Source organism: Dendrobium catenatum, unplaced genomic scaffold (genome assembly GCF_001605985.2).
Source record: "Dendrobium catenatum unplaced genomic scaffold, ASM160598v2 original_scaffold_155404, whole genome shotgun sequence".
Classification (NCBI taxonomy): Eukaryota; Viridiplantae; Streptophyta; class Magnoliopsida; order Asparagales; family Orchidaceae; genus Dendrobium; species Dendrobium catenatum.
Genome location: NW_021473832.1, coordinates 228,910 through 256,726, shown reverse-complemented (window position 1 = coordinate 256,726; position 27,817 = coordinate 228,910). Strand labels below are relative to the sequence as shown.

Sequence of the window (27,817 nt, the reverse complement as noted above, 5' to 3'; positions counted from 1 at the left end):
TCATCGTCGGACTTCCACCCTGCCGTCGACTGAAGTCGGACTTCTGCTCGGCCATTGACGAATGCCAGACTTTTTCACGACTACCGATTGACGTCGGATTTACACTTGGATGTCAACTGACGCCAAACTTCTCTGCGGCCACCAACAGACGTTAGATTTCTTCCCGACCGCCAACCGATGACATACTTTTGCTAGACCATCGATTGATGTCGGACTTCTTCTTAGTCACCAACTGACATTTGACTTTTGCCTCGCCACCGACTACGGTCCTTCCGACCTCCGTTGACACACAACTATCTTTCCAACCTCCGTCACTTGCTGAATACGATCTTTCTGACCTCCATCGTCAAACAACGATCATTTCAAACTCTATCACCATATTATGGTCTTTCCAACCACCGTTGCCTGTCAACTAGGATCCGTCTAACCTTCATCGAAAGATAATGATCTTTATGACATTCGCCACTTCCAACTACTAGGGTCATGCAGACCAAACAAACATATTAATACTGATTTTTCCTATTTCCATCATATAATGCATTCTATATGATATATATTTATTACACCAAGTCAAGACCTTCCCTCCAATGAAGGGCCTCATTTGTAATCAACTGCAAATACTAGTAAATTTATTCAAATTGAGTTAGACCCCGTAGTTTTTCTACTTTTTAGAATTTTCCATGTAAAAATATTGGTGTCTCTTATAAATAATGTACCCTATCTTTTTATATGATTGTGTGCTGGATCTTCGTACAAAGCTAAGACATTAAACTTTATATTTCTCTAACGTCGCAAATATTTCAGGACACGACAATTATGAAAGTACTCTAGAAAGTAATTATGAAAACTATTATGAATATGATAATTAGAATTTTTAACCATATTAAAAATTAATATTTTTTGAAATATCTAATAGTGACATTTTAAAAATGGTCGACACAACCGCGGTTTAATCCGAAACTTTTATTTTCGATTTAAGATTTCATTTAGGATATTTTTTTTATTTTTTAAAATAAAATTTTAATATAAAAATTATTTAAATTAAATTTTTTTAATTAAACAATTATTTTAGAAAACAGTAAAACAACCCTTGCCCTAGCTTGAGAGAATCCCGGCTCCCTCTCCCGATCCCGCCTCGGTCTCCCAGGCTCGGCTCCCTCTCCCAGCAGTAACCCAAGCTCGAATGAACGCTGCAGCCAGCTCCTCTTCATCGATCGAGTGTGTACGCGGACGCATCAACCAGCAAGCTCGACTCAATCGTCCCGTGCCCTAGATCGTGCGAACAGTTTCTTCTCTTCTTCCATCGAGCTCCTACAAGAGACGGCTGACCGTCCACCGCGTGTACGCCGCAGCCGACCTCTCACTGTGCCTCCCTCACCCTAGCTCAATCAAAACTGCGACGAAACAGTGAGGTAATAACAATTACTAGCTTATTTGATGTCGTTTTTTTTTTCAGTTCAGAAGCGTGTTTCAGAAGTGTTTTTCATTGTTCATTATTTATATTTATTCAATTTAGCCTATTATTCTATCCACCAAATAGTTAATGAACTGAAAAAGCCTGACTTGTCCCTAATTAAATGACAACCACAAGAGAAAGGTCAACTTTACAGCAACCGACCATTTGGTGGTAGCTGAAATTATTTGTGATAATTATTGCTCATTTCTAGTTTTATTTTAAGTCAACTATTTCAAAATTGCATGTCATGGATTAGTTTTATGTGGTTGTAATTAATCGATTATAGTTAGTCAAATAATTATTTGAATATGCTGTCATCAATCGATTAAATTATTTAGTCAACAATCTATATGCTAACTACTTGGCTATTGAATTTTCATAATAAGAAAATTTTGTTGTTTTTGTTGTGTGAGGGAGAGGCCATAGGTGATGATTACTACTGCAAAATCAATCAAAAGAAAAATGAGGTTAGTATATGGAGAATTATGTGGGTTGAAATAGTTTTGGAATGAAGGTAAAGGGCATGAGTAGACAGCTTTTCATTTACTTGAATAAGAAGTTGTTTGTGATGAAAAAAAAAATCCTACTTTAATTTTGATGTACATTTTTTGTGGTGTTTAGATTTGACCAAAACTGATATGTACAAATAAAGAGCTATCAAGATCTTGTTATGGTTGATTTGGGCTAACAACAAACTCCAATCAATTTGTTCTAGTTCATTGTTTGATAGAAATTATATTCCATTATATGCCTAAATTTTTTTAGAACATTCTTCTATACAATCTGAATGAATATTTATTCTAGCCAATGATTTCAAAGTTTATTTTCCTCTAGATATGGACAAGAGCTAGATTACAAAAGCTAAATCGAGTCGTTATTTCATAAATGGTGTTAATAATTTTCTAGAGTTTGCAAGTACAAGCTAGAATTCATATGGAAAGATTTTATGTCCCCGCTAATCATGCATTAATAGGTACTACTTCCATTCAATGATAGATGTTAGAGATCACTTAATCTGTAAAGAATTTTTTCTTGGATATATTGTATGGAATCAACATGCGGAAGAACATTACAATGTAGGTGAAAGTGCAACAAATGAAACATTTCATGTTACATCGAATTTAGAGGATGCAACTGTTCATACTGAGCATGTGAACATAGGTGATATAGAAGAATTATTAAGAGACACATTTTGTCCAAATAATGCGACCATAAATTTAATGGATGAATAGAATGAGGTCAATGTTGATCAACTGAATGGTGATGTTGAAGAATTTACAAAATTTATGCATGATATACGAACAGAATTGTACCATGGGTGTAAGTCATTCTCAAAACCATCTTTAATCACGCACTTATTTCATTTGAAGTGTTTATGTTCTTGGACTTCAAGATATTTAACATGTTGCTGGACCTATTTGATTGTTGCTTTTTCCGAAGGAGCATTGTTGTTTAAGAATACATATGAAGTGAAGAAGATAATGAAAGCATTTAATCATAGATATACAAAGATTGATGCATGTCCTAATGAATGCATGTTGTTTTGTAAAGATAACCCCAATCAATAGGTATATCACATTTGTGGAGTATCAAGATGGTCAAGTACTAAGAAGAGATCTATTAAATGAAAAAAATTATATGAAGTCAACCAAAATTATTCGATATTTCTCATTAATTCATAGATTGCAAAGATTATTCAAATAAAGAAATCTACTGAGGAAATGATTTTGCATGTAAAGCCTAGAAATGTAGATGGCTTACTACGTCATCCTGCTGATGGAGAAGCGTGGATATCTTTTAACTTGCGATACTCTGATTTCGCAAATGATCCATGTAATGTTCACCTTGCTTTATCTACGGATGGCTTCAATCTTTTCAAGATTATGAGTAGTACGCACAGTGTTTGGCACGTACTTTTAGTTCCATATATCATGCCGCCTTGGATTGGAATGAAGTAAAATTATTTCATTCTATCAACTATTATACCAGGGAGAAAAGTCCAGGGAATACTATTGACATTTATCTTCAACCACTGATTCAAGAGTTATATAAATTATGGCATTTAATTCAATGCTACGGTGCTATAACTAAGCAAACTTTTAACATGTTTGCTGCATTAATGTGGACTATAATGATTTCCCTGCATATGACATGTTATCTGGGTAGAGCACAAAAGGGATATTTTCTTGCCCTTGTTGCTTAGAAAATAAAGAATATCTATGGCTATATAAGGGTAAGAAATTCACATATGTGAGTCATCGACGTTGGCTGCCACATGATCATATTTTTTGCCATAAAAAACATCACTTCGATAACTCATAAGAAGTCCAAAATGAGCCTAAAAGGAAAAGTGGCATTGAAATTCTATCTAATTTAAAGAAGATGCAGTTCTCTACTAGCAAATTTACTAAAGTTGGGTTGAAAAGAGTTCATAATGTACAACCGCCTGAGGGATGGAAGAAGAAGTCTATTTCTTATGACCTACCTTATTTGGAGTATAACTTATTGACACATAACCTGGATGTTATGCATACCGGGAAAAATATTTATGATAATTTTATTGCTACTTTTTTTGACCTAGATAAGTCCAAAGATAATTTACATGCACGACAAGATCTGGTTGATATTGGAATAAAAAGCGTCACAGATTCTTAAATTGCCTAAAGGATATGCATCAAATATATCGAGATGTGTCAACGTAGTTGAATGTAAAGTGATTGGCCTTAAAAACCATGATTGTCATGTTCTTATAGAGGAGATTCTGCCATTGCTTTTGGATCAAGTGCAACATCAAATGAGGCAATGCACATTCTTGTAGAGATATCACATTTCTTGAAATCAATTTATGCAAATGTTATCATTCCAAATGAATTGGAGATGTTGCAAAATAAAATTATAATGACTTTCTGCTAGATGAAAAAATCATTCTTTCCATTATTCTTCACGATTATGGTTCATTTACTTATATGTTTGGCAGAAGAAGTCAAATTAGGTGGTTTTGTTCAATAACAGTGGATCTACCATTTGAAAAATTAATCATGATTACAAAATATCATGAGAAAAATATGATTAAATGATATATAATCCCACTTAACACACGTTCATTCATAAAATTTCACTAAAAACTTTTAAAATATATACATAAATGAGGATATAAGTACAGTTTGTCTTAACAGTTGACTCAGCAAAACTCTAATCTTTATTTACTAAACTATTACAAAAAAATCAAAATAAAAAAATAGTATAACAAAAAATAATTACAAAATTAAGATTAGAATTATAAATTACAATATGTTAATTATAATGAAAAATAATTATAACTACTTGAAGTAAAATAAAATAAAATTATGCTAATTAAAAATTAATCATGAAATTAACCTAATTTCAATGCTATCTCTAAAGAGAACGAAAAGATAAAAGATAGAATTCAACTGAATTTCATTATTATTTATAGAAATCCAAGCCTAGGATGCTTCTCCCTTATCTTCCAACCAAGCTTTGATCACCCAACTAAGCTTTGAATACCCATGAATTATGGAATTTTTTAGTACACTTTCAAAGCAGATAATGCAAAAGAACGATGCTAATTCTTCTTAATTAAAATGAACACATGATCCTTCTCAAATTTTTTCTACCACAAACAAATCTATTAAGAGCAACTATGCCTCCAATAATATATACTATTTAAGTATCGATTTTTTTTAGAAAAAAATTATCATTTTTTTGCGAGTTTGATGCATCCACAAATTCACTAAGGTATACAAACAATTATTCATGAGCTATGCAGAGAAGAAAGATAGGTGATAAGCTAAAGTTATGCAGAGAAGAAAGATAGGTGATAAGCTAAAGTTAATATAAGTAGAAAATGTGCAAAAAACTTTGCACAAAATATTGTTGATGATTGATAGAGCCAAATCATAAATAGGTGGGATAATGCTAATGGTGATGAAGATCAATTCTTCAAATATGCATTATAGTTAGGCGAACCAAGCAATCCAAAATGAATTCTATGAATCTAAAAGTAGTATAGATCGACATAAAAAAAGAGAAGCCCATGACTTGTAAGATACAAAACTAGCAAAGAATAAAAAAGATTAACTAATAGCAAATTTTTTTGAATCAATTTGACATTCATAACTGATAACTAATGATAGATAGTAGTTAGTGACAGAAGACGACAAGTGGCATTGAGTTATGAAAAGCATCATTAACAAACATACTTTCCCACAAATTTAAAGCCTCTCAACATATTTTCGTAGAATAACTCAATCATTCTTTCTCTTCTTCTATTAATATTCTAAATAAATATGCTAAGAGGCTTTACATTTGCACGATCAGAGAACACGTGCCACGTCCCTGCTAGCAAGAGTTTATTTGAGGATGAATCTTAGTGATACACCTGACATGACATTCGCTCTTTATTAATTGAGGTTAATTTTAAATTTATCATCCCGACAAACGGTTGCGGAAAGTGGATGGGTTTTAATTTTAAGTTTTTGTGATTAGATTTTGAAGTTCTTATATGCTTTTGAGAATTGATCCCATCCGGTTGAAATTTACTATCAACGCGGCCATCATTGGGGATTTAACGAATCGCTTTAAAAGATTTGCAATTTAGATGTTCAGTTCAAGTTATGTTAATTCCAATCCTTTCAAGGAGGATGATGGAACTTGAATATTTGACCCACACAACATTCTCAGACATGGGTGTTAGCAATTTTAGCACAGTTGTCGAAGTATGCAGATGTATTTTCAGCAATATATTGGAGTTGTTGTAGAGGCACTTGAATATTTTTCACAAATCCATGACGTATTCTCCCTATTTGGTTTACGTTCATGTAATATTTCTCTTTAGCTGTAAGACCTTCCAATCATCGTCTATACAAATTTCATCATCAAGGCTTCTCTGGAGGTTTAGTAATGCTTGGTGTTCCGCTGGCATTCAAGTCCAACAAACTTCAAAAATCTTTGACATATCACCAATTTAACCAAGAAGAAATCTAAAAAGTTGATGGGAAATTCACCTGATGTGCGCCACCTCCATGGGATTGTTTGCAGCTACCGTCCCAACCGAGCGACCTCTGTAGTTTACCACCGTCCTTTTCAACAAGCTCCACGCCTAGTTCTGGAGAACTTGTTCGGAGATTGGCAGCAGCAGGCCGATGAGGGAGGAGGCGGCAGTCCAATAGAGATTTTGACGGTGATAATAACGTTGTGTTAGAATAGATGAAAAATGTGATTTTAGGTGGTATATCAGTAAATACAAAAGTTTAGGTGTTTGATATGTAATTACAATAGTTTCAAATGTTATGTATGTAAAAATCCCAAATATTTAATAGACGGCTGCAACTCTTCTCATAACTATTGTTATCTTTAGCAAAATAAAACAGAGAAATGTTTTCTTCCTTATGATCAATTCTTTGATACTATAATGGCCATGAACTTGTTTGAGATGCTTCTTCTAACTGCATTTTGCTAGGGATAATGCTAGCTACTTCAAGCAATCTAAGGGATGCATAAGTTGATTAGTGAGCTTGAATTTCATCAAACAACTGTGGAAGTCATCAGATCTCAGAACATCATATACACTCAAATGGCTTGTAATTATCACATCGTATGAATTTATTTTTCCCAAATTTCTACAAAATGGCAGCCCTCATTTATACAAGAAACCATCACTTGTTCCAATAACCCTGCTATCACGGTATCACCCGATGCATCTACAATAGTAGCCCTAGGGTCCAAAATGTTCCCTAGAGGTGTCATATTTTTTGGTCATGACTGTTAGCTTCCATATCTAGTAGGACTTGTGCCTTATCCCTTTGCTTCAAGCTGTTTCCCAAGTCAGGAGAAGTAGAAATCAAAATCCAAGTTGACATATCTTCAAATGATGATCCTAGGAAGATTTTGCAATTTGTTTTTTGTATGCTCTTTATGATATGCTATGCAAAATTATGTGGCAGGAAAAGTTGCATTCACTTGCTAATTGAAGAAACTGGAATAATTTGAAAGACTATGCTTCCAGGAGAAAAAAACTTAGTCAAAAACACCTTTTGGAAATTTCCATATGCCAAAATCATCAAGTCCTTTGTGATCAATTAGAATCATAGTTTGGTACTCTTTTTAATTCCAATATCATAGGTAATATGTGATCAAAGATTGGCAGCATGGACTCTAAATTTTTATTTCGGTTTTACTTCCTCTCCAATGACCATGGTAATCATATTATGTAATTAGCTCATCCCAACTAGTCAATCCACATTGATGGTTGGGAGCCTAAGATTAAATCCACCAATATTGGAGTCATTTCAAAGTAAATGATTCCAATCTCGGCCATCCAAAATAGAATTATAAGTATGATTCAAGTGTGATCCTTTTTTTATCAATTAAAATCATAATAATAATAATAATAATTACTTTAATTTGAAATGATAGACTTTATTTTAAATTAATTATGTGAAGGTCATTTATCAATTTCAATTTCAGTAGCCAAAATCGAGTCAGAAACTTCAAAAATTAAATTCGGGATCACCTAAACTCCGATTTTAGTGAACTTACAGTCAAACTGAGCGTCTCGGAAATACGAACTCAACGACACCAAATTCGACTCAATTCGAGCCCAAATGAGTCCAAATCAAGCACCCGAAGCGCTATTGGAAAGTTCAAATCATAATTTGAGTTACCAAACGGTTTCCAAATATGATGTTCTTATTGTCGAATCGAGCGACTCGACGAGACAAATCCAACGAGCCCAAGATCGCCGAATTCCGACATCATTAAGACCTTCAAATGTCTGACGAACGGTGCACGATCAAGGGATTCAATATCGGTTGTCCATCCGACCACTCCCTATTTACCCCTGATCTCTCACCTGTTTACAAGTCATACCACTCCATAATATCTATAAATAGACCCCTCATTTCTCATGAGAGGGGACCCAAGCAAGAGGAAGAGGAGAAGAAGAAAAAGAGAAGAAGAGAAGGATTGGAGGGAAGAAAATCCTCCAGGGCCATCGCTGGAATTCCGCCCGACGCTCGAGTGATGCTGGAATTCTGCCCGACGCCCGAGTGACGTCGGAATTTTGCTCGACGCTCAAGTGACGCCAGAGTTCTGCCCGACGCCGAAATTCTGCCCAACTTCCGATCGACGCCGGAATTCTGCCCGACCTCCAAAGAACGCCAAAATTTCGCCCGATCTCCAAGTGACGTCGGAACTCTGCCCGACGTTGTTACTGGTGTTTAATCCTGAAGTGATTCATTGTAATCTGATCGTCCTAAATTTTAAGGAGGAGTCAGCCTCTTGTATTTCAAGCAAACACTAGTGGAATTCTTTCAACTGGGCGTGGTCCCGTGGTTTTTCCCCTTTCAGGGTTTTCAACGTAAAAATCCTGATGTTGCTATTTCTCCTCTGTTTGTGTGCTAGATATCCATACAACACTGAGACGAAAGTTTTTAACTCTATCGCTGCGTATATTCTAGTCCGCAACAATTATATATAGATAAACAAAAAAGAAGGAAGAGGAGATCAGACGGGCTCGAGCCAGCTAGGGCTTTGATGGAGGGAGGTCGGCACGGGTCAGACAGAGAGCTGGAGGTCGGATCATAGGGCTGGCTTGAGGCAAATGGGGAGAAGGATCAGAACCAGGTATCAGTTCAGACGAAGGAGGATCCAGGCTCGCGGCGGGAAGACTGGATCTTGGATGACTTCGACAGCTTAGGCGTGCGGTGTGGGCTTCAGAGTCGGGTCGACGGCACAACAAGTGGAAGGTTTCGGCTTCTTGTGTGGTTGAGTGATTATGAGAGGAGTTGCTTGCGGGATGCTTGCAGTTGGCTTTGATCATGAGACAGAGATAGAGAGTGGGTGGGAGGGAGTTTCGATTTTTGTCTGCGTGAGTGCGCATGCAAATATGGAATAGAGCGGTTTCAATTCAACTTGAGGTTCTTATTGCCTTGAGAGGGAGTTACATGAGAGAGATCATGGGTAGTGGGGTTGGTTATGCAGTTAGGGGTCAACACTATTTATAATAGTAAAATACCTCAAATGCTCCTCGCTCATATTTTGCTTACCTACCTATTATCTGACCAAGCTTTTAATATCCCTGAATGGATTTCACGTGCATGCGACGAAGGTAGAAAATACAAAAAAAAAAAAGCATTTTCATGAAAACATTAATGGTTTTTTTTGGATATTTTGCATTTAATGAAAACATTTTATTAAAATGCATGGGGGTTACATATTCTTAAATGAATTTTAACAGCGCTCATTCTGCTTGATTAAATTAAACACATGGTCCTTCTTAAAATTAAACACTACCGTTGCCATTCCCAAGTCCTGGATGAGAAAAATAGAGGGTTGCGTTAGGTAGTCGACAGTCAGCGTAAAACTCGTCGAATAATAATGTCATGAATCCTTTAAGAAATTGTGTTATTGCTAGAGCGTTCCCTGAAAGCGACGCGCTGTATGGCCTGAATACAGTGACAAGTGTGCAAGGGCCGCTGTACCAGCGCCTGGGTGTAGTGTTAAATAGGCAAGGGTTTCCACATCAAGGACGGATGTGGACAAAGAAGCTAGTCCATGAAACTAAAATTAGGATAGGAAGTTGGAATATAGGTTCCCTTACAGGAAAATTAATGGAATTAATAGATATTATGTTCATAGGAAGATAAATATTTTGTGCATTCAGGAAACTAAATGGGTTGGAGAGAAGGCTAAGGAAATTGATAGTTTATGATTTAAACTTTCGTATTCGGGTAGGAGTCGTACTATAAATGGTGTAGGCGTTATTATTGATAAGAGTTTGAAGGATAATGTTATAAAAATTAATAGGATTAGAGATAGAATTATAGCTTTAAAGATTATTGTTGATGATAAGATTGTTAATATTATAAGTACTTATACTCCTTAAGTAGGTTTGGATATGAGATTTAAATTAAATTTTTGGAATGACTTAGAGGAATTATTACAAAAGATACCTTTAGAAGAAAGAGTTTATTGGAGGAGATTTAAATGGACATGTTGGTGGAGAGGTAGATGATTTTAAAAGCATTCATGGTGGCTATGATTTTAGAACAACAAATCAAGGTGGCAAGATCATATTAGATTTTTGTTTAGCTAATGATTTTTCAATTGCTAATACCTTATTTAAGAAACGGAAAGCATCTCATCACTTATAAAAATGGATATAGTACAACCCAGATTGACTATTTTCTTATAAGAAAATTAGATTGTTTAGATTGCAAAGATTGTAAAGTTATTCCGAGTGAAAATTTATTTACCCAACATCGATTATTAGTTTTGGATTTTAAGATAAAGGGGCATATAATAAAAAATAAAGTAAAACGATATTCTAGGATTAGATCGGGGCATTTAAAGAATATTAACAAAAATATTTTTTAGAGTAAGATTTTAGATATTAAGATTTATCCGTGCATGAGGATGTTAATGTTATGTGGGAAGAAATTGCTAGTGATATTAAGAATATTGCAAAAGATGTGCTTGGAGTATCCAAAGAAAAAACTCATAATAATAAAAATAGTTGGTGGTGGAATCCAAATGTGCAAGAAAAAATTAAGAATAAGAAGATTTGTTATAAAAATTGGTTTAATTTTAAAATTCTGATAATTGGAAAAGAAATAAAGAGGCTCGTAAGGAATCTAAAAAAGTAATATGCGATGCAAAGACCTTAGCTTTTAGTGATTTATATAATATATTAGATATTAAGGAGGGAGAAAGATATATGTATAAGTTAGCCAAACAAAAAGATAAGAGTAGTAAGGATTTAGTTCAAGTGAAGTGTATTAAGGATGAAGATCAAAAAATACTTTTCTTAGAAGATATTCAATAAAGGTGGATGAGATATTTTGCTAAACTTTTTAATGAAAATTATGAAAATAAGATTGACTATAGTGACCTTAGCACCCTAAATGAAAATAAAGATTTCTGTTTTTATCGGCGTATTAGTAAAACCGAAGTTAGAGAGGCCTTAAATAGAATGAAGGATGGAAAAGTTGTTGGACCTGATGATATTCCAATAAAGGTGTGGAAATGCTTAGGAGATGAAATAATTTATTGGCTTACTAAACTTTTTAATACTATTTTGAAGACTAAAAAGATGCCGGATGAGTGGAGAATGAATATGTTAATTCCTATTTTTAAGAATAAAGGCGATGCACAGGATTGCACGAATTATAGAGGTATTAAGTTAATGTGTCATACTTTAAAACTATGGGAGCGAGTTATGGAGCATAGGTTGCGGCGTGATACTAATGTTTCTCAAAATCAATTTGGATTCATGCCGGGTAGGTCGACTATGGAAGCCATACATTTATTAAGAGGTTTGATGGAGAAATATAGAGAAAATAAGGAGGATCTACATATGATATCTATTGATTTAGAAAAAGCATATGATAAAGTTCCAAGAGAAGTGCTATGGAGAGTTCTTGAAAAGAAAGGAGTCAATAATGCTTATATTCAAATCATTAAAGATATGTATGCAGGAGCTATTACTTGTGTTCAAACACAAGGTGGTTTGACCAAGTATTTCCCTATTTCGGTTGGGTTACATCAAGGATCAGCCTTAAGCCCATATCTATTTGCTTTAGTCATGGATGTTCTCACTAGACATTTGCAAGAGGATGTACCTTGGTGTATGCTTTTTGCTGATGATATTCTTCTTGTTGATAAGACTAGAGAGGGAGTTGAAGGTAAACTTGAATTATGGAGGTCAACCTTAGAGTCTAAAGGTTTTCGCTTGAGTAGATCTAAAACAGAATATATGGAGTGTAATTTTAGTAGTAATAGACCTACTGAAGGGATTGTGACTTTGGGCGATCAAGTCATTAATAAGAGTACACGTTTTAGATATCTTGGATCTATTGTTCAGAGTGATGGTGAAATAGATGGGGATATTATCAGCAGAATTCAAATTGGATGGTTGAAGTGGAGGAATGCATCGGGCTTGTTATGTGATAGAAATGTACCCCTCAAACTTAAGGGAAAATTCTATAAGATGATAGTGAGGCCTGCAATGCTTTATGGTGCCGAATGTTGGCCATTAAAAGAGAAGCATAATACTAAGTTAAGTGTGACAGAGATGAGTAGACCTAAAAATACTTGGTTAGAAAATATTAGGAATGACCTTTCTTTATTAGATTTAAACGAGAATTTGACCTTTAATAGGACACAATGGAGAAAAAGGATTCATGTAGCCGACCCCACGTAGTGGGATAAAGGCTTGATGTTGTTGTTGTTGTCCTAACTAAAATTTCGCCCAAGGTAGTTTTCTACATATTGCATACTTATTTCAAGGGGAGATATGCGTGATTTCTTGTTGTGGTTGCAGTTACAATTTGTAATTTTAATGCATTTTTTTGTTAGTAGTTTTATATTTGATTGAATACGGTTGTTTATATAATGCTCCATTTTTTTGACTAGTAATTCTATTAGATTTTCAGAATGCTCTGCACCATTTATCCACCATCGATTCTGACAAGAATACAAGTGAACGAACCCTCCCAGAAGCTGGATTGTACAGTGGTAAACTATAATCTCTGTAGATGCTAATTTTGAAGAAATTTGTTTTGTTTAATTTGGCACATTACTAGTCCTTTGTATGTCATGAAGTAGCATATTTGCCATTGATATATATATACCAATTTGATTGATTATGCTTTGTAAATTCAATAACTGAAAGGGATCGTACTGCATACCATGTAACAGCTCTTCTGTTTACTTTTAGCTTCTGTTTTTTCTTCAGGTTTTGCTTTAATTTTATATATTTGCAAATATTTTATTTTTTAAATTTATAAGCTTCAATTACTAAATCCAGCAAATCAAATATGATTCAGCATTATTAAAAATAGATTTATGAAATCTTGTTGAGAAGGATAAGAGAAGAATGTCTAAAGTAAACGTAAAAGAAGAAACTACACAAAATTTTTGAGCCTCGTTGGTTGTAGCCAACACAAACTGTAAAGTTTTATATCTTCCAGATGTAGCTACCCTTGCATAAAATAAGACTAATTTTGAGAGCTAAAAAAGCTTTTTGGCCTATAACACAGACTGTTTAAATGTCTATCTATTTTAACTTCAACATAAATTATATAACTTACGGAAACATCCATTAAACTATTTATCGTTTTATACAAGTTCAGCTCTAGGACCTTGGGCTTTTATGGATTCGTATGGATTCGCTCTGAGCCAGCAGCCATAGAAAATTCACTATTAATTGACTGCTAAATTATAAAAGCCACCATAATGTGGTACATGACTCCTTGATGGAGTTAATGACAGTTCAAGCTGTTTTTGTCATTCTTTTGCAAGTGTCTTGTTGATTGATGAATTGTAGAATCAGTTTTAGAGACCGTCTTTTCTTTGATTTTCCTCCCTAAGTATGGTCATGGGGCCATGTGATTCATTATTTGTGATCCTAAAAAAGAAAATCTTTTGATTTTTTTTGTTCTGATAAATTTATCATTGTAAAGTCTTATTTGAAGTATTACAGATGACTGCTGATATTCATTACTGAAATGCTTATGGTTTTCAACATGCTCGCCTTAAACGCTTACGTATATTATTTCACCTCAAAAAGATGTTATTGGATCATGCCTTTGGTGTTTTTCATAATCCTGATTAAGACCTATAGTTGTTTAAGAATGTGTTGAAGTGTTTCTTGCTGCAAATTTGTGCAAAACCTATTCAATGTGTATTTTTTTATGGAGATTTTTCAGTCTTTTACATTTTAACATCAGTTTTTTTCCTTCCTGTGGGTTCCTACATTTCCTTCATATATAGCGATGACATGTACGTCAGGTATGTCATGCCAGGGGTCCCAGACCCAGATTCCCTCGTGTATGGAAAACCAGGAATAGGATTGGCACCATCTCCAAATCACAAAAGCTTGTTGAATCTGTAAGTTGAATACGTTCTCTCAGCAATTACAACTTATTTCTTCAGGGAACCATTGCATGTAGCATGATAACACAATTATTCCCTCAAGCGTAGCAAGCAGAATCTGTCCATCAAACTTATAGGGTATCTTAATATCCAGTCACATTAGCAGCCATGACCTTACATTGTTATCCCATCTACATGATTGCAGGCTAACACGTTTGCTCCATCTTAAAGGTTCCTTATAAGGTTTCATCAATCTTGTAACTAATAAGCATCATCGTGAGAGCTGCAAAATCATTCAAATTTTATTATAATCATGATAGTCGCAACAAATCTGCTTTTTAATCAGCAATTGTACTTGCATTTGAATTTTTATCTGTTAAGAGCATTGTGTTGTTCAAAAACTAGAAAATGTTAAGTCATTTTTTGAGTCACTATACATCTTTGACCTATAAAATCTAAGTAAAAAAATACAAAATCAATAAAACTATTCAGTAACCCTTCGTCAATTTATGTAGACATTGTTTCATATTCCAATTCCACAAAGATGATATACGAGATGCTCATGCTACAATTTGTTATATATAAGTGGTGTTGATTTTACTAGTTTTGTTGGAGGTGATGTTTTTTAGCGGAAGCTTGGATAAAAATAAAATAGATTCTTAAGGATTTAATAAGTAAAATTCCAAGTATCTTTTAGGGTTGATTTGAAATAGAAGTGCATCCTTTGAATGCATTTCAAGGAAGGAAGCATTCCAAAGCAATTTAATGAAGTTCACTACCTATGTTTAGAGTTACCTAAGTGTAATACACAAAAGGGGGAGAGATGAAGGAAGGGCGATCAAAATATGATAAATTCTTAATGATTTAATGAGAAATATGGTAGTACTTTTAAGATGTTTATTAATTATCTGATAGGGTTAATTTGGAAGAGAAGATTGCCCTTGAAGCAATATAGATGGATAGATATGTCAGGGTTCTCGATAACGTCTCTCTCTCTCTCTCTCTCTCTCTCTCTCTCTCTCTCTCTCTCTCTCTCTCTCAGATATATATATATATATAAAGAGAGAGAAAGAGAGGATTAGATGAATAAAGTGATTTAGTTGTTAATGCATTGTTGGATTATAGCATCCCTCTTAAATTCAATCACTCCTTTGAATTATAAATAAAGATTTGATAAGATTATCGCCCATAAAGATTTGCATATAAGGTTGTCAATCGAGCTAACTTGGGCCGTAGTGCTTTCAAATTTTGAGATAAGAGAATTTCTCACCTAATGAAGTGATGCTTTATCCTAGAAGAGTTGTGAAAGAAGATTGCAAGCAATACAAGAGAATTAGCAGGAAACTAACTAGGTAACCAATATGCTCGTACCAAAGTATGGGTATCACTCAATCTCACCAAAGCAAGTGATGACAAACTTGCCGCCAAGTTAAGTTTTGAGGGGAAAAAAGAGTAATCTTAATTGTATTTCAAAATATTGTGTTACACTTTTGAACTATAAAGAAAATTGTAAATCATATAACTCTAAAGAGATAAAAATTACATTACAACAACAATATCAACAACAAGCCTTTATCCAACTATGTGTGGTCGGCTACATGAATTCTTTTTCTCCATTGTGTTATGTCAAGAGTTAAATTCTCATTTAAATCTAATAAAGAAAGGTCATTTCTAATATTATATAACCAAGTTTTTAAGGTCTACCTCTGCCTTTCTTAACATAAGTCAAGTCTAATGCATCTACTTTCTCAACCGGGTCATCTGAAGGCCGCTGTTTTATGTGACAACATGTTACTTTCTCAACCGGGTCTTAACATAAGTCAAATATAATATTCTTGGGATAAAATTTCTCGTTTAAAATTACAATACGTTATGCTATATCATTCTAAGCTCACACTCCAAAGCAACCCAATTGACTTTCCCATATGGCGGCAGGTTACTCTAGTGTTACCTCCCATCTAGCCGCACGTGTTGTTATAGCTTTAATGTTGTCTTGGCTTCTCTAACGCCTGGAAATTGAAGTAACTGGCCATGAGTTGTGACCCAGTTCCTTGATACCTTGAAAACTTCATGGATCATATTGTTGCTTGGTTGACCAATTATCATTCAACAGTTGAATTGGAGACATAAAACAAGAACCAATTTTCTTTTATTGAGTTTTACTTTCTGGTTCTGGAACTTGATGCCTGTAAGAGAAGACAGAACTGCTCTTTGTGATTTTCATATATGGTAGCTTCTCTTTTCTCTTCCAAGGCTGAATTTGTTAATGTGTGATTGAAATAGCATAAAGACTGGATATAGAATGTGGTGCGTAAGGTGATTAGTTTAAATTCCCTGGTTCTGAAACTTCATACCTGTAGGAAATATGGCTTAAGGCCGAGAAACGCTCTGGATAATTTTCATATTCTGTTAGCTGCTGCTTCTTTTTTGTCTCCCAGATAAAGGAATTGTCAAATGTTAAAGAAGAGGTTTATGGAGCTCTTGATTCATTCATTGCTTGGGATTTGGAGTTTCCTTTGATCGTAATCAAGAAGGCACTGAAGACACTCGAGTTTCAGAAGGAATGGAAGAGAATAATTCAGGTATCTACCACACTAAAATATATGACTTTCTCCCCCCTCTTTGTTCTTCTTACGCTTCATTGATTCAAATCTCCATTTATTCCAGATTGTGAACTTTTGGTTGTAGGTGATAAAGTGGATGTTAAGCAAAGGCCAGGGACAAACCCTGGGAACCTATTACACCTTATTAAATGCTTTGGCGGAGGATGGAAGGCTTGAAGAAGCAGAAGAATTATGGACGAAAATATTTTCACAATATTTGGAAAGTCTTCCTCGCGTTTTCTTTATGAAAATGATCTCTTTATACTACAGTAAAGGCTTGAACGAAAAGATGTTTGAGGTATAGCAATTCTATTCTTTTATTTTTAATCCGTATCCTAGGAGCTCACATGAGCTAGAGAAGTTGCCGTCTAAGTACACAACTGGGTGAGGCCGTTATCACAAATAAAGCATCAGAACTATAAAACGATAAGCTACCTTGGAATCCTATATTATTCATATCATCAATTGGTGTAGTTTAAAAAGCCATCTAGAAAACCTAGTATTGAGTGGCATGCTAATTAGGAAAAATTATTCTGTGCGGACACCGGACACAACTAAAGTCCGGAGCCCAATGAAAATGCGCCACATCATCTGGTACTGAGTGGTACCGAGCTACAGTAAATTACTCCTAATTCATTGGGCTCTGGATGACGTTCGACGTCCGCACAGAAAAATTACTCCTAATTAGGACCTTGAATTTTAGCTCAATAGTTTGATGGTAAGATGCTGGAGCTGGACCGGGCATACTCAGGCATGATTGTACCATGAATAATTTCAGCGTAAGCGTTTCAAGTGATTTCAGTATAGTTTTAGAAGTAAGCTGTAATGATGCTTGTTTGTTTATTTTCGCTTCTAACCACTTTATATTATTTTATTAATTAGGTGATTACAAGTAAATTTATTACAACAACAACAACAACATCAAGCCTTTATCCCACTACGTGGGGTCGGCTACATGAATCCTTTTTCTCCATTGTGTCCTATTAAAAGTCAAATTCTCGTTTAAATCTAATAAAGAAAGGTCATTCCTAATATTTTCTAACCAAGTCTTTTTAGGTCTTTTTTGTTTTTTAAAAGATGTCTCATTTAGAGACATTCAAAGCAATCTCATTTAGAGACATTCGAAGCCTCTCAAGAATAGTCTTTGGGTTAAAACGATAACCAACAAAGTTTCACTTATGTTGAGCGGCATTTGGGAGAGTAATAAATGTTTGTAAGTTCTCCACTCCCACGCATTTGATGAGATAAAAGATTTCAAAGATCTCAATTAATCAATTATTTGATTGATCTTAATAAATTAATTCTTATTAAATCATAATTAACTGAATCAGTTAATTTAAAGATCAATTTTAACATTTCAGTTAAATCAAAATTCAAATTGAATTTCCCTCTTGATTTTAAGGAAATTCCGGCAGCCTCCCGGCGTCTCCTCCCCACCGAGGGAGAAATCGGGACGGCATCTGCCGAAATTTCTTCCTACCCGGACCTAAGGTCGACGGCGTAGGGTCTTCGATTTTAAACCATCCCACCAGGATCTAAGATCGACTGCGTGAGGTCTTCAAATTTAAAACCATCTCGGTCGGACCTAAGGTCGACGACACGAGGTCTTCAGATTCCAAACCATCTGCCCGGATTAAAAATCAACGGCGCAGGTCTTCAATTTCAAACCATCCCGATCGGACCTAAGGTACGACGACCGGGGTCTTCGATTTAAATTCTTCCTGACCAGATTTAAAATGGACGGTGGGAGGGCTTATGTAATTTATTATTTGTTCGATGCTAACATAAATATTTCATTTTGAAATCAATGTAATTTGTTGGCATATTTAATCATAAGCCAAATTAGAAATTGAAATTAAAATGGAATAGAATGATCACAAGGAAAATCGGAGAATAGAATTAAAAAATGGAATTGGAATAGAACATGATAATTTGATATCATAATTCTGTAACATAATATCTTGATATTAAACTTCATTATTTAAGAAATGGGATAAGGTAGAATTCTTATGAGGACAAAATAGTAATATTGCTTTAGAATCATTACCATCTGAAGTAAATGACTTCAGTTGCACAGGCAATTAAAACCTATGAAAAAACTTTTAGGTAGGCAAAGGACGCATGCATATTATAGTTAAATAGTTCAAGATAACTTCATGCAGATAGTTTATATTTCTTATTTTAGAATAGGACGAAATACTAATGATGGACTTTCTCTTTAAGTGGATGACATAATTTCAGATTTCGCTTGAGTATAGGAGATGCAAGCAGAATTCTGTAGACGGAGATGGCCGGAAGTGGATCGGAGATTGGGATTTTTACGGTAAGTGCGGATCGTGCAAAGCGAATATGCTTATACCTGTTATACAAATTCGTTTGGCTAAGTGCTTGCAAACGGAGCAGACGAAGTGAGTGCCCTCTTCGAATAGAAAAGTCCGGTTGCGAATTCTTTAGAAAAACGACAATTATCTTGTAGACAAACGACAATTTCACGAACAAAAGGTAGCCGATCTTTAGACGGTGTGAGAGCAAGAAATTCTTAGAGAAATTCCCAATGTCCCTCGTTCTTTCTCTTCCATCCCTTTTATTGAATAGATTACTAGATGGTAGTTGTTGAAACGAAACATTGCATCGTTTTGATATTGTGGGGTCGGCTTGGAGGCCATGAGGAGATGCATCTTTTGAATATTAAATCAGGATTGTGGAGAGATACACTGCTTAAAAAAAAAAAAAAACTAAAATCTTTTATTTATTTATTTTACTTTGAATTAGTCAACAGCTTCATTCCTCTTCAATTGATAACGACACATAAGTAGCAAGTTAACAACAAAATTTCCTTCCACCTTTGGATTTCTGTAGGCCACAACAAGTGAAAAGTTCATCGAATCTACTTTTGTTCATGGAAACCGGTATGGAGCAATTGTAGATACAACTGCAGCAGTTTCTGATTTTTTTTTTTGGAAGCTTACATAAAGTGTGCTTCTTTTACCAATGCTCATTGCCAATACTTCAATTCAAATATTTCCGTCAACTGAATTTTGTTGACTAAAATTGATAATTAAGGCAATGAAAAGTAATTTTCTATGCTTGATCAAAATTTTTTTAGTTCAGTCTCATGCTTCTCATCTAGAAACTAACAATATATCCTCTAGCAGTAAATATGACTTGCCCAATGAAGATTGTACTCTTGCCATTAGCTTCTTTTGATGTTGTTATTGACTTAGTTGCTAATACTAAATTGTTGCAAGAAGCAAAATCCATATATATTTCAATTTGACCCAATAATCTTTGTTTATGATTTTTAAGTGTGATATACTTGATGTGTCTCTGAAGAGGTGCATTTTCCGGCTAAGTGGGGTCGTCAGAGGCGGTTATTTTTCATCCGTTCAGTATTATCTGTATTGATTTTTTTTTGTTAGTCAACACATAGTCGACCTACCCGGCATGAATCCAAATTGATTTTGAGAAACATTAGTATCACGCCGCAACCTATGTTCCATAACTCGCTCCCATAGTTTTAAAGTATGTCAAATTAACTTAATACCTCTATAATTCGCACAATCTTGTGCATCACTTTTATTCTTACTCTTATTAATTTAATATTTCTTAAAATTTTACCTAAGGAAAAACTGAAGTCAATGCACTTGTAATTGGTAGTTTCTAGGAACAAACATTTGAATTTAGGCTTCGTTTGTGATGACTTTTTTACTGCTTCTTAAATAAGCTTTATAGTAATAAAATTTTAATTTTTTATTAAAAAGCCGTTTTAAGAAGTGGTAAAAAAGCCGTCCCAAACGAAGCCTTAGTTATGGGATTAAGTTCCAACCTCTTTTTTGATACTTGCATCAAAACAAACTAACCCATAGGGGCTAAGATTAGCTTGAGCATGATGAGAAATGTGAAATGTCCAATGTTAGTGTGCCTAAATATGTCCACTTAAAGAATGTTTTTTTTTTGTACGTGAAAAGGTTGGAGTAGCTCCAGTGGAAGATAAGATTAGAGAGAGCCGCCTTAGATGGTTTGGCAACATTAAACGGAGGCCTTCCGATGACCTAGTTAGGAAAGTTGAGGTAGACCTAAAAAACACTTGGTTAGAAAATATTAGAAATGATCTTTCTTTATTAGATTTAAATGATAATTTGACTTTTAACAACTCACAACGAAAAAAGATTCATGTAGCCGACCCCATGTAGTGGGACAAAGGCTTGATGTTGTTAATGTTGTTGTATTTTTATCTAAATGGCCCTATCCCTATCCCTCATATCCAGATTTTAGCTTCAGTCTGTGAGCTTTTCTCTTTTTCCAGGTATTTGCTGATATGGAAGAACTTGGCGTCAGGCCTGATCGATCCATTGTGAAGATGGTTGGTGAGGTGTTTCAGAACTTAGGCATGCATGACAAATATGAGAAATTGCATATGAAATACCCTCCACCTAACTGGGAATATCGCTACATCAAAGGGAAACGTGTTAAAATTCGAGTAAAACAGTCCAGTGAAGCTGATGATATTGAAGCTAAAAGTGAGATTCGAAGGAAACTGATTACTGGTGCTTATGATGATGAAGTTGAAGCTGAGAGTGAGGAAGAACAATTTACAGGAGCTGATGGTGAAGTTGAAACTGAGATTGTGCTGGAGCAATTAACTGTGCTTAACAATAATGAAGATGAAAGAGTGCGGCAGCAAATACCAGTCCAAGATGCAGGGTAATATTGCCTTCTGGATGAAATCTTAATGCAAATTTGCACCTAGATTTGTCATCCATGGCTGCTTTTCACATCACCATTTAAGCAGCTTATGAGAGCTTGTGTGACATAAGGTCATGATTTGCAAAAAAAATTTTCTGAAATTAAATATGTTACAGATGAAGAATGTTATTCATTGCCTGTAATTTGTGAGATTCTTACTTGGATTCGACCACCTTATCCTCAAATTTAGGAAAAAATTGTGAGATGGTGGTGAGAACTGTAAGGTTTTATGGCGCATAATTTTGTCATTTAAAAGAGAAGCATAAAGTTAAGTGTTGTAGAGATGAGAATACTCAAGTGGATGAGTAGTTTTACACTTACAGATAGAATGTGAAACAAGTATATACATGAAAAAGTTGGAATAGTTTCAGTGGCAAATAAGATTAGAGAGTCGTCTCAAATGGTTTGATTAAGAGAGTAGATGCATTAAATTCGGTTTATGTTAAAAAAAGTAGAGGTGTATCTAAAAAGATCTATAAATGATATTTTTTTATTAGATTTAAAAATCTTTTAATAGGAAATAATTGAGAAAAAGGATTCAGGTAGCCTACCCTACATAATAGGATAAATGTTTAATATTATTGTTTTTGTATAAGAGAAATACTCAAAGACTTGTGAGGTTAACAAATACTCAATCAATTCCAACCAAATATTTGCTTCTTATATTATTTGTTAGGGAGTTGGAGGGAACTTAAATTGTGCCTTACAACTCAATTTTTTATTACTTGTTTTTAAGTAAAAATTTTTGACTTATTAGAAAATTCCAATCACATGTAGCCGATCCCACGTAGTGGGATAAAGGCTTGTTGTTGTTGTTGTAGTAGAAAATTTCATTCACATGTATTTGAACACTAATAAGTATTTATTTATTTATCTGAAGTTATTTAATATAGGTTGGTTTTATTTGGGGCAGTTTTTTAACTGGTTTTAAAAATAATTTTCTAATACAAAAATTAAAATTTTTATATTAAAAAACTGCTCTAATAAACAGTAAGAAAATTATTTCAAATAAAAAGACTATTTTTTTATTGTTTCTAAAGCATTTTTTTAATAAAAATTTGGCTCATAAAATATTTGTATTAAAAGAGGCTCGCATGCGTTCATCCTATTATTAAGCCTTAAAAGATTAAAAAAAAAAAAGAAAGATTTATTAAGCCTCATAGTCCCAATGTGGCATCAATGGTGAATCATCCATCATATCATAGACAAAAACCTACCACCGAAAGCTGTGTTCTTCAAGTCGTCGGATAGGGTCTCTCTCTTTACTGCCAAAGAAGCTCTGTATTATTCCCACTCTCACATTTTTTGTCTTCTTCTCCGTCTTCTTCACTGCAATCTATTATTGATTGCTTCAAAAGTTGAAATTAAAAATCATATTTAAAAAAATAATAAAAAAATCACAGCTTTTTCAATCCTCCCTCACAGCTTTTGATCATTTACTCATAATAAATAACAAAAGAGATGTTCTCTGAGTCAGATTGAAGTTCCTTTGTAAACTTTTGATTAAAATTTTCTAAGGGTTCATACCATCAAGAATATGCTGCTATCAGTTTTCCAAAAAAAAATATTGCCATAAAAAGATTGGAGTAGCTTCACTGACCGATAAAGATTAGTGGGAGTCGTCTTAGATGATTTAGTTATGTAAAACATTAGCCTTCTGATGACTCTATTAGGAGAGTAGATCTATTAGATTCAATCTACGTTAAAAAAATAGAGATAGATTTTAAAATAAAGTATTAGAAATGATTTTTTTAGTATATTTAAATGAGATTTTAATTCTTCATAAGACATCATAGAGAAAAATAATTACAGATCCGACATATTAAGATAAATGCTTCTTGTTGTTGTTGTATCAAGAACATTTTTTTTTTAACTTTTTTGATTGATGAATGCATTCAAATTAAATTGGGTAATATATATTATTTCTAAATATTTGATCCACCAAATTAATAAATTATTTTGTCTAATTGCACGTCGTCAGGCCCATAGCTTCAATCATTCCCTTGAAACTTCAAGGAAAATTTAGTACCATGCTGACAAGGCTATTATCAAGTAGTTTTATTTAGAGAGAGAAAAGAGAGAGAGGTTTAGAATATTGTAGTCTTAGGCTTCAATTGGGATGTTTTTTTTACTGCTTCTTAAAGTAATTTTTTTAGTAAGAAATTTAAAATTTTGAATTAAAAAATTGCTTTAAAAAACAGTAAAAAAATTGTCTCAAATAAAATCTTAATCTTTAGTAACTACTGAGAAACTTCTTTTTCTAATAAATCTTGTCTTTGGGTCATTATTGACAATGAGGCTAACTGGCCAAGCTCAATTAGTTAACATTTCAAGCATTGAACTATATCATTTACTTACATTTGATGATTGATGTTGTTTTTAGCCTTTATTTTTCCAGCAAATTTAATACCGGCAGGCAGAGATTTTAACAGTGTATTATGTTACTTAGAATCCTAAATTAGAGAGAAAGAGAGCATATAACTCTTTTTTTGAACATTTGACTAAGCGAAAGCAAACTTGCAAACACATCAAATTTGCTAGCTTTAAATTTAAGACATCTTGATTGATAGTCAAAGCTCTAAGCAATGAGAAATTATTATGTGCAGCACCGGACTGTCCGAAGGCGAATCAGAACGCATCATATCACCTGGTACACAACGAGTGCGCAACTGTGCTGCACGGCAAAGATGTGACATGGCGGGTATTGAATCGCCTCCGAACGACACTCATCACACAATAATTTTACTTAACCAATAAATTAAAATTAGCTACATAAAACATATTACTCTGAATGACTATTCTTTTTAACTTTAAGTGCTTTAGCATTTGTTCAACAAATTATTGGGGGAAAACGGTTCGAGTCTGAACATCCCTCGCTTTTGAAAGCTTTAGGGGTTGTTTCATAATTCATACGAACAAAATCCTGCTTTCGGCTGCTTCGGCTGCTTCGGCGTTCCCTTTCCTTTTTCTATAAAAAAGCACTTAACTTGTTCTCTTTCTATTAGGTTCATCTATCTTCGATTTTACAACCAAATTTGAGATTTTGATTATCTCACTGCTCTCAAATCACATCTTTATTTGACTTTCTTTTGATCTACCGTCTACATTTATCTTCCTATTAAAATCTAGGTTCTGAGTTCTACCTGTGTTCCTCAATCGGAGAACTTCGTGTTCTCCAAAGCACTGAAGTTCCTTAGAATAATGGTTCTGTTGCGGAAGAGTATTATACTACGTAAATTCTGCTTCGTTGTGGAGAAACATCGCGTTCAGAAAAGCTTCTATTTTTGGATATTTCAAATCTTCAATAGATACAGCATTGGCCGTTAAAAAACATACTTCGATCTAATGAAGTAGTGTGCAGCTTTTTATTTTAAATTATTTCAGCCTAAAGCTAGGTCTTTTAGAAATTTTCAAACTCGGATTTCAAAATTGTTATAACTTCGAAGGGTGGGTGATATGTCTTTACCTCCTGGTTTCCGCTTCCACCCTACGGATGTTGAATTGGTGGAATATTTCTTAAAGAGGAAAGTGGATGGGCTGAAGATTGAGCTTGAAGTGATTCCAGTTATTGACCTGTACAAGTTTGATCCATGGGAGTTACCAGGTAAAATTCCAGCTTTTGTCACTCCTTTCTATCTAAATACTTCAGAGCTAAGAAAAAAAAAAGTTTAACTTTACCCTCTAAAAGTGCTAAGAGCTTGTTATCTTTTCATATGAACTGTGACCAAAATTTGTTCTGTACTATAATATTCTGATCTGCTATCCTTTATTTACTCTATTGTTTAAAGAAAAATCATTCCTGCCAAAAAGAGACATGGAATGGTTCTTCTTCTGCCCTCGCAATCAAAAATATCCGAACGGTTCTCGCACAAATAGAGCAACCAGTTCAGGCTATTGGAAAGCTACTGGTAAAGATAGAAAAATCATCTGTGAGTCTTCCATCAAAGGACTAAGGAAAACTCTTTTTTTCTACCGGGGAAGAGCTCCTGGAGGAGAAAGAACTGATTGGGTTATGCATGAGTACCGTTTATATGATGATCTTCCTCAAGGAAACATATCTTTCTTGGTTAAGTAATCTGCAATTGAATTTGCTTCTTAACAAGCATTTTTGCTGATAAAAATTCAACATATATGTTTAATTCTCCATCTTTTCCTCCAGGGAGCTTTTGCTTTGTGCCGTGTTGTTAAAAGAAGTGATCATTTGCATCAGCTAGGAGAGGCTAAAGCTAAAATGGCTCTTGATTCTTCCACAAGTGAAATCTGCAAGACAAAATGCAGTAGTGAAGTGATAAACCTCCTTGATCTGGGCAATGACACATTCCCTGAAGCTTTTTCCTATGGAAATAGCTTTGAGGTAGCCCAACATATAGCAGATTCTTGTCAAACCAAATATCAGTCACCGCTTGTTCTTTCACGTGCTTCAAAGGTAACATTCATGGAAAAGTTATCAAACAAAAAATGAAAGAAGTTTTATATCAAAATGAGGTCTAGTTGACATTGTTTCCCCTGAATTTATGATTTCTTTCAGATTATTTCACTTGAAAATGACATATCTGAGAAGATATTCCCAACTCCATTTCCTACTTACTCTACAGAAACTTGTCAAATTAATGGAATGTCTCCAGTTGCATCTTGTTCAAGTTTCACAGACGAAGCTTCAATCTGTCCAAGCCCAATGCATTGCATGAACTTCTACTTCAATGAAGAGAACATGTCGGTGCCAGGATTTGAAGCTTGGAATCCCATGATATATACTCCATTATGCCGTCAAGCTAGTGCAGATGAACCAAATCTATGCTCTCAGGAAGATAGTTTCAAGTATATGGTTTGAATGTTTTTATATAATGCTGAAGTATATGAGCTATGTCTAGAGGCAACGTCTTTTACTGATTGCCCTGATAAAGAAATATGAGTAAGCTTAGTTGATAAGTTGAGAGTAAAGATCTCCAAAAGAAACCTTGTTATACTTGCAATTGGAGATAATTTTATTGGTGTTTGCAAGTGGTGAGGTACATCTAAGGCTTCGATTGGATGATTTTTTTGTTGCTTCTTAAAATAACTTTTTAGTACAAAAGAAAGCTCCTTTAAGAAGAAATAAGAAACCGTCACAAACAAAGCCTAAGTTTCTACTTAGACTATCATGTCATCAAAATCTAGCTTGTGGATTTATTAAATAACAAGAAGCTTTTGATTCTGGGATAGGGTTGTGGAGTGTAAAATCTATGATCCGTAATTTTTTTGTTTCTTGATGAAAATTTTATATTTAGGCATAGCTAAAGTTATGAATAGGACTACTTGATGAAGGAGAGGAAGGCTGATGCTTTGGTATGATATTTCAAAGTTCCATGCACAATAATTTCAATTTTTTTTATAAGAAAAACATTAAAAAGTGCTATATTGTTGTGCGCCTACTTGAACAATGGCAAACTCGTGCGATCATTTTTTTTTTTTGAATAAGAATGATTTTATTTTGAGGTGAATGTTATTTGGGTCCTGATATTATTTGCTGTCTTTTGGTTAAGTTTTTGAAAACCTTACACATAGGTGATGGTGGAGGGTAGTCTTTTTGTGAGATTAATGACTAGAAACGGCTATGAATCTTTAGTTTCATATTCATAGAGATGTTCTAGAGTTTATGGTGGAATGATGATGGGTTTAAAGGGGTATACAAGCATGAATACTAAGATTAGTTCAATTTTGATTGATTTGGAAGCTCACTTAAGGGAGTGACTTCTATGTGAGATAAATGGCTGAAAACAATAGTATAATGCTAGCTTAGGATGTGAACATATAATCTCGAGATTATGGTAGAGTTTGATAAAGTTTAAGAGTATGTTGAGATAGGAAATAAGACTAGTTTCAAGTATTCTTTAATTTTAAAAATTATGAAATATTTCAATCTATATGTATAGGCATTACAAAACTATTGGGAAACTACTTTTGAAGGAAAAAAAAAAAGAAGGGAAAAAAGAAAGAAAAAAGATGTTAGTGGACATTAATAATGAGGAGTTTGAACCGCCCTTTTTAATTTCTCATCCATACCAACCCATGTTTTGGTTGGTCATGCAAGTCCCTAGGTTGAAAATTAAATATAAAATACAATTGCATTTAATTTTTT

The 27,817-nt window shown here is 34.2% G+C and overlaps 2 protein-coding genes across 5 annotated transcripts; both read left to right on the top strand.

The window, feature by feature from the left end:
• Nucleotides 1-1,074: 1,074 nt before the first annotated feature.
• Nucleotides 1,075-21,983, top strand: LOC110110107 (pentatricopeptide repeat-containing protein At4g21190). Of its 4 annotated transcripts, none has more exons than XM_020841421.2 (6): nt 1,076-1,412; nt 12,910-12,991; nt 14,267-14,365; nt 16,789-16,932; nt 17,039-17,251; nt 21,260-21,983. In XM_020841421.2, the coding sequence occupies exons 2-6, from the start codon at nt 12,911-12,913 to the stop codon at nt 21,659-21,661; spliced, it is 939 nt and encodes a 312-aa protein (XP_020697080.1). In that variant the 5' UTR covers nt 1,076-1,412; nt 12,910; the 3' UTR covers nt 21,662-21,983. The 4 variants fall into 4 exon arrangements, with proteins under 4 accessions (XP_020697083.1, XP_020697082.1, XP_020697080.1 ...); XM_020841420.2 differs by having other exon boundaries at nt 12,902-12,991; XM_020841424.2 differs by lacking the exon at nt 14,267-14,365 and having other exon boundaries at nt 1,075-1,412.
• A 2,584-nt stretch (nt 21,984-24,567) lies between these two features.
• Nucleotides 24,568-26,900, top strand: LOC110110098 (NAC domain-containing protein 71). Its single transcript, XM_020841407.2, has 4 exons — nt 24,568-25,303; nt 25,488-25,765; nt 25,859-26,125; nt 26,228-26,900. The coding sequence occupies exons 1-4, from the start codon at nt 25,156-25,158 to the stop codon at nt 26,528-26,530; spliced, it is 996 nt and encodes a 331-aa protein (XP_020697066.1). The 5' UTR covers nt 24,568-25,155; the 3' UTR covers nt 26,531-26,900.
• The last annotated feature ends 917 nt before the right edge of the window (nt 26,901-27,817 follow it).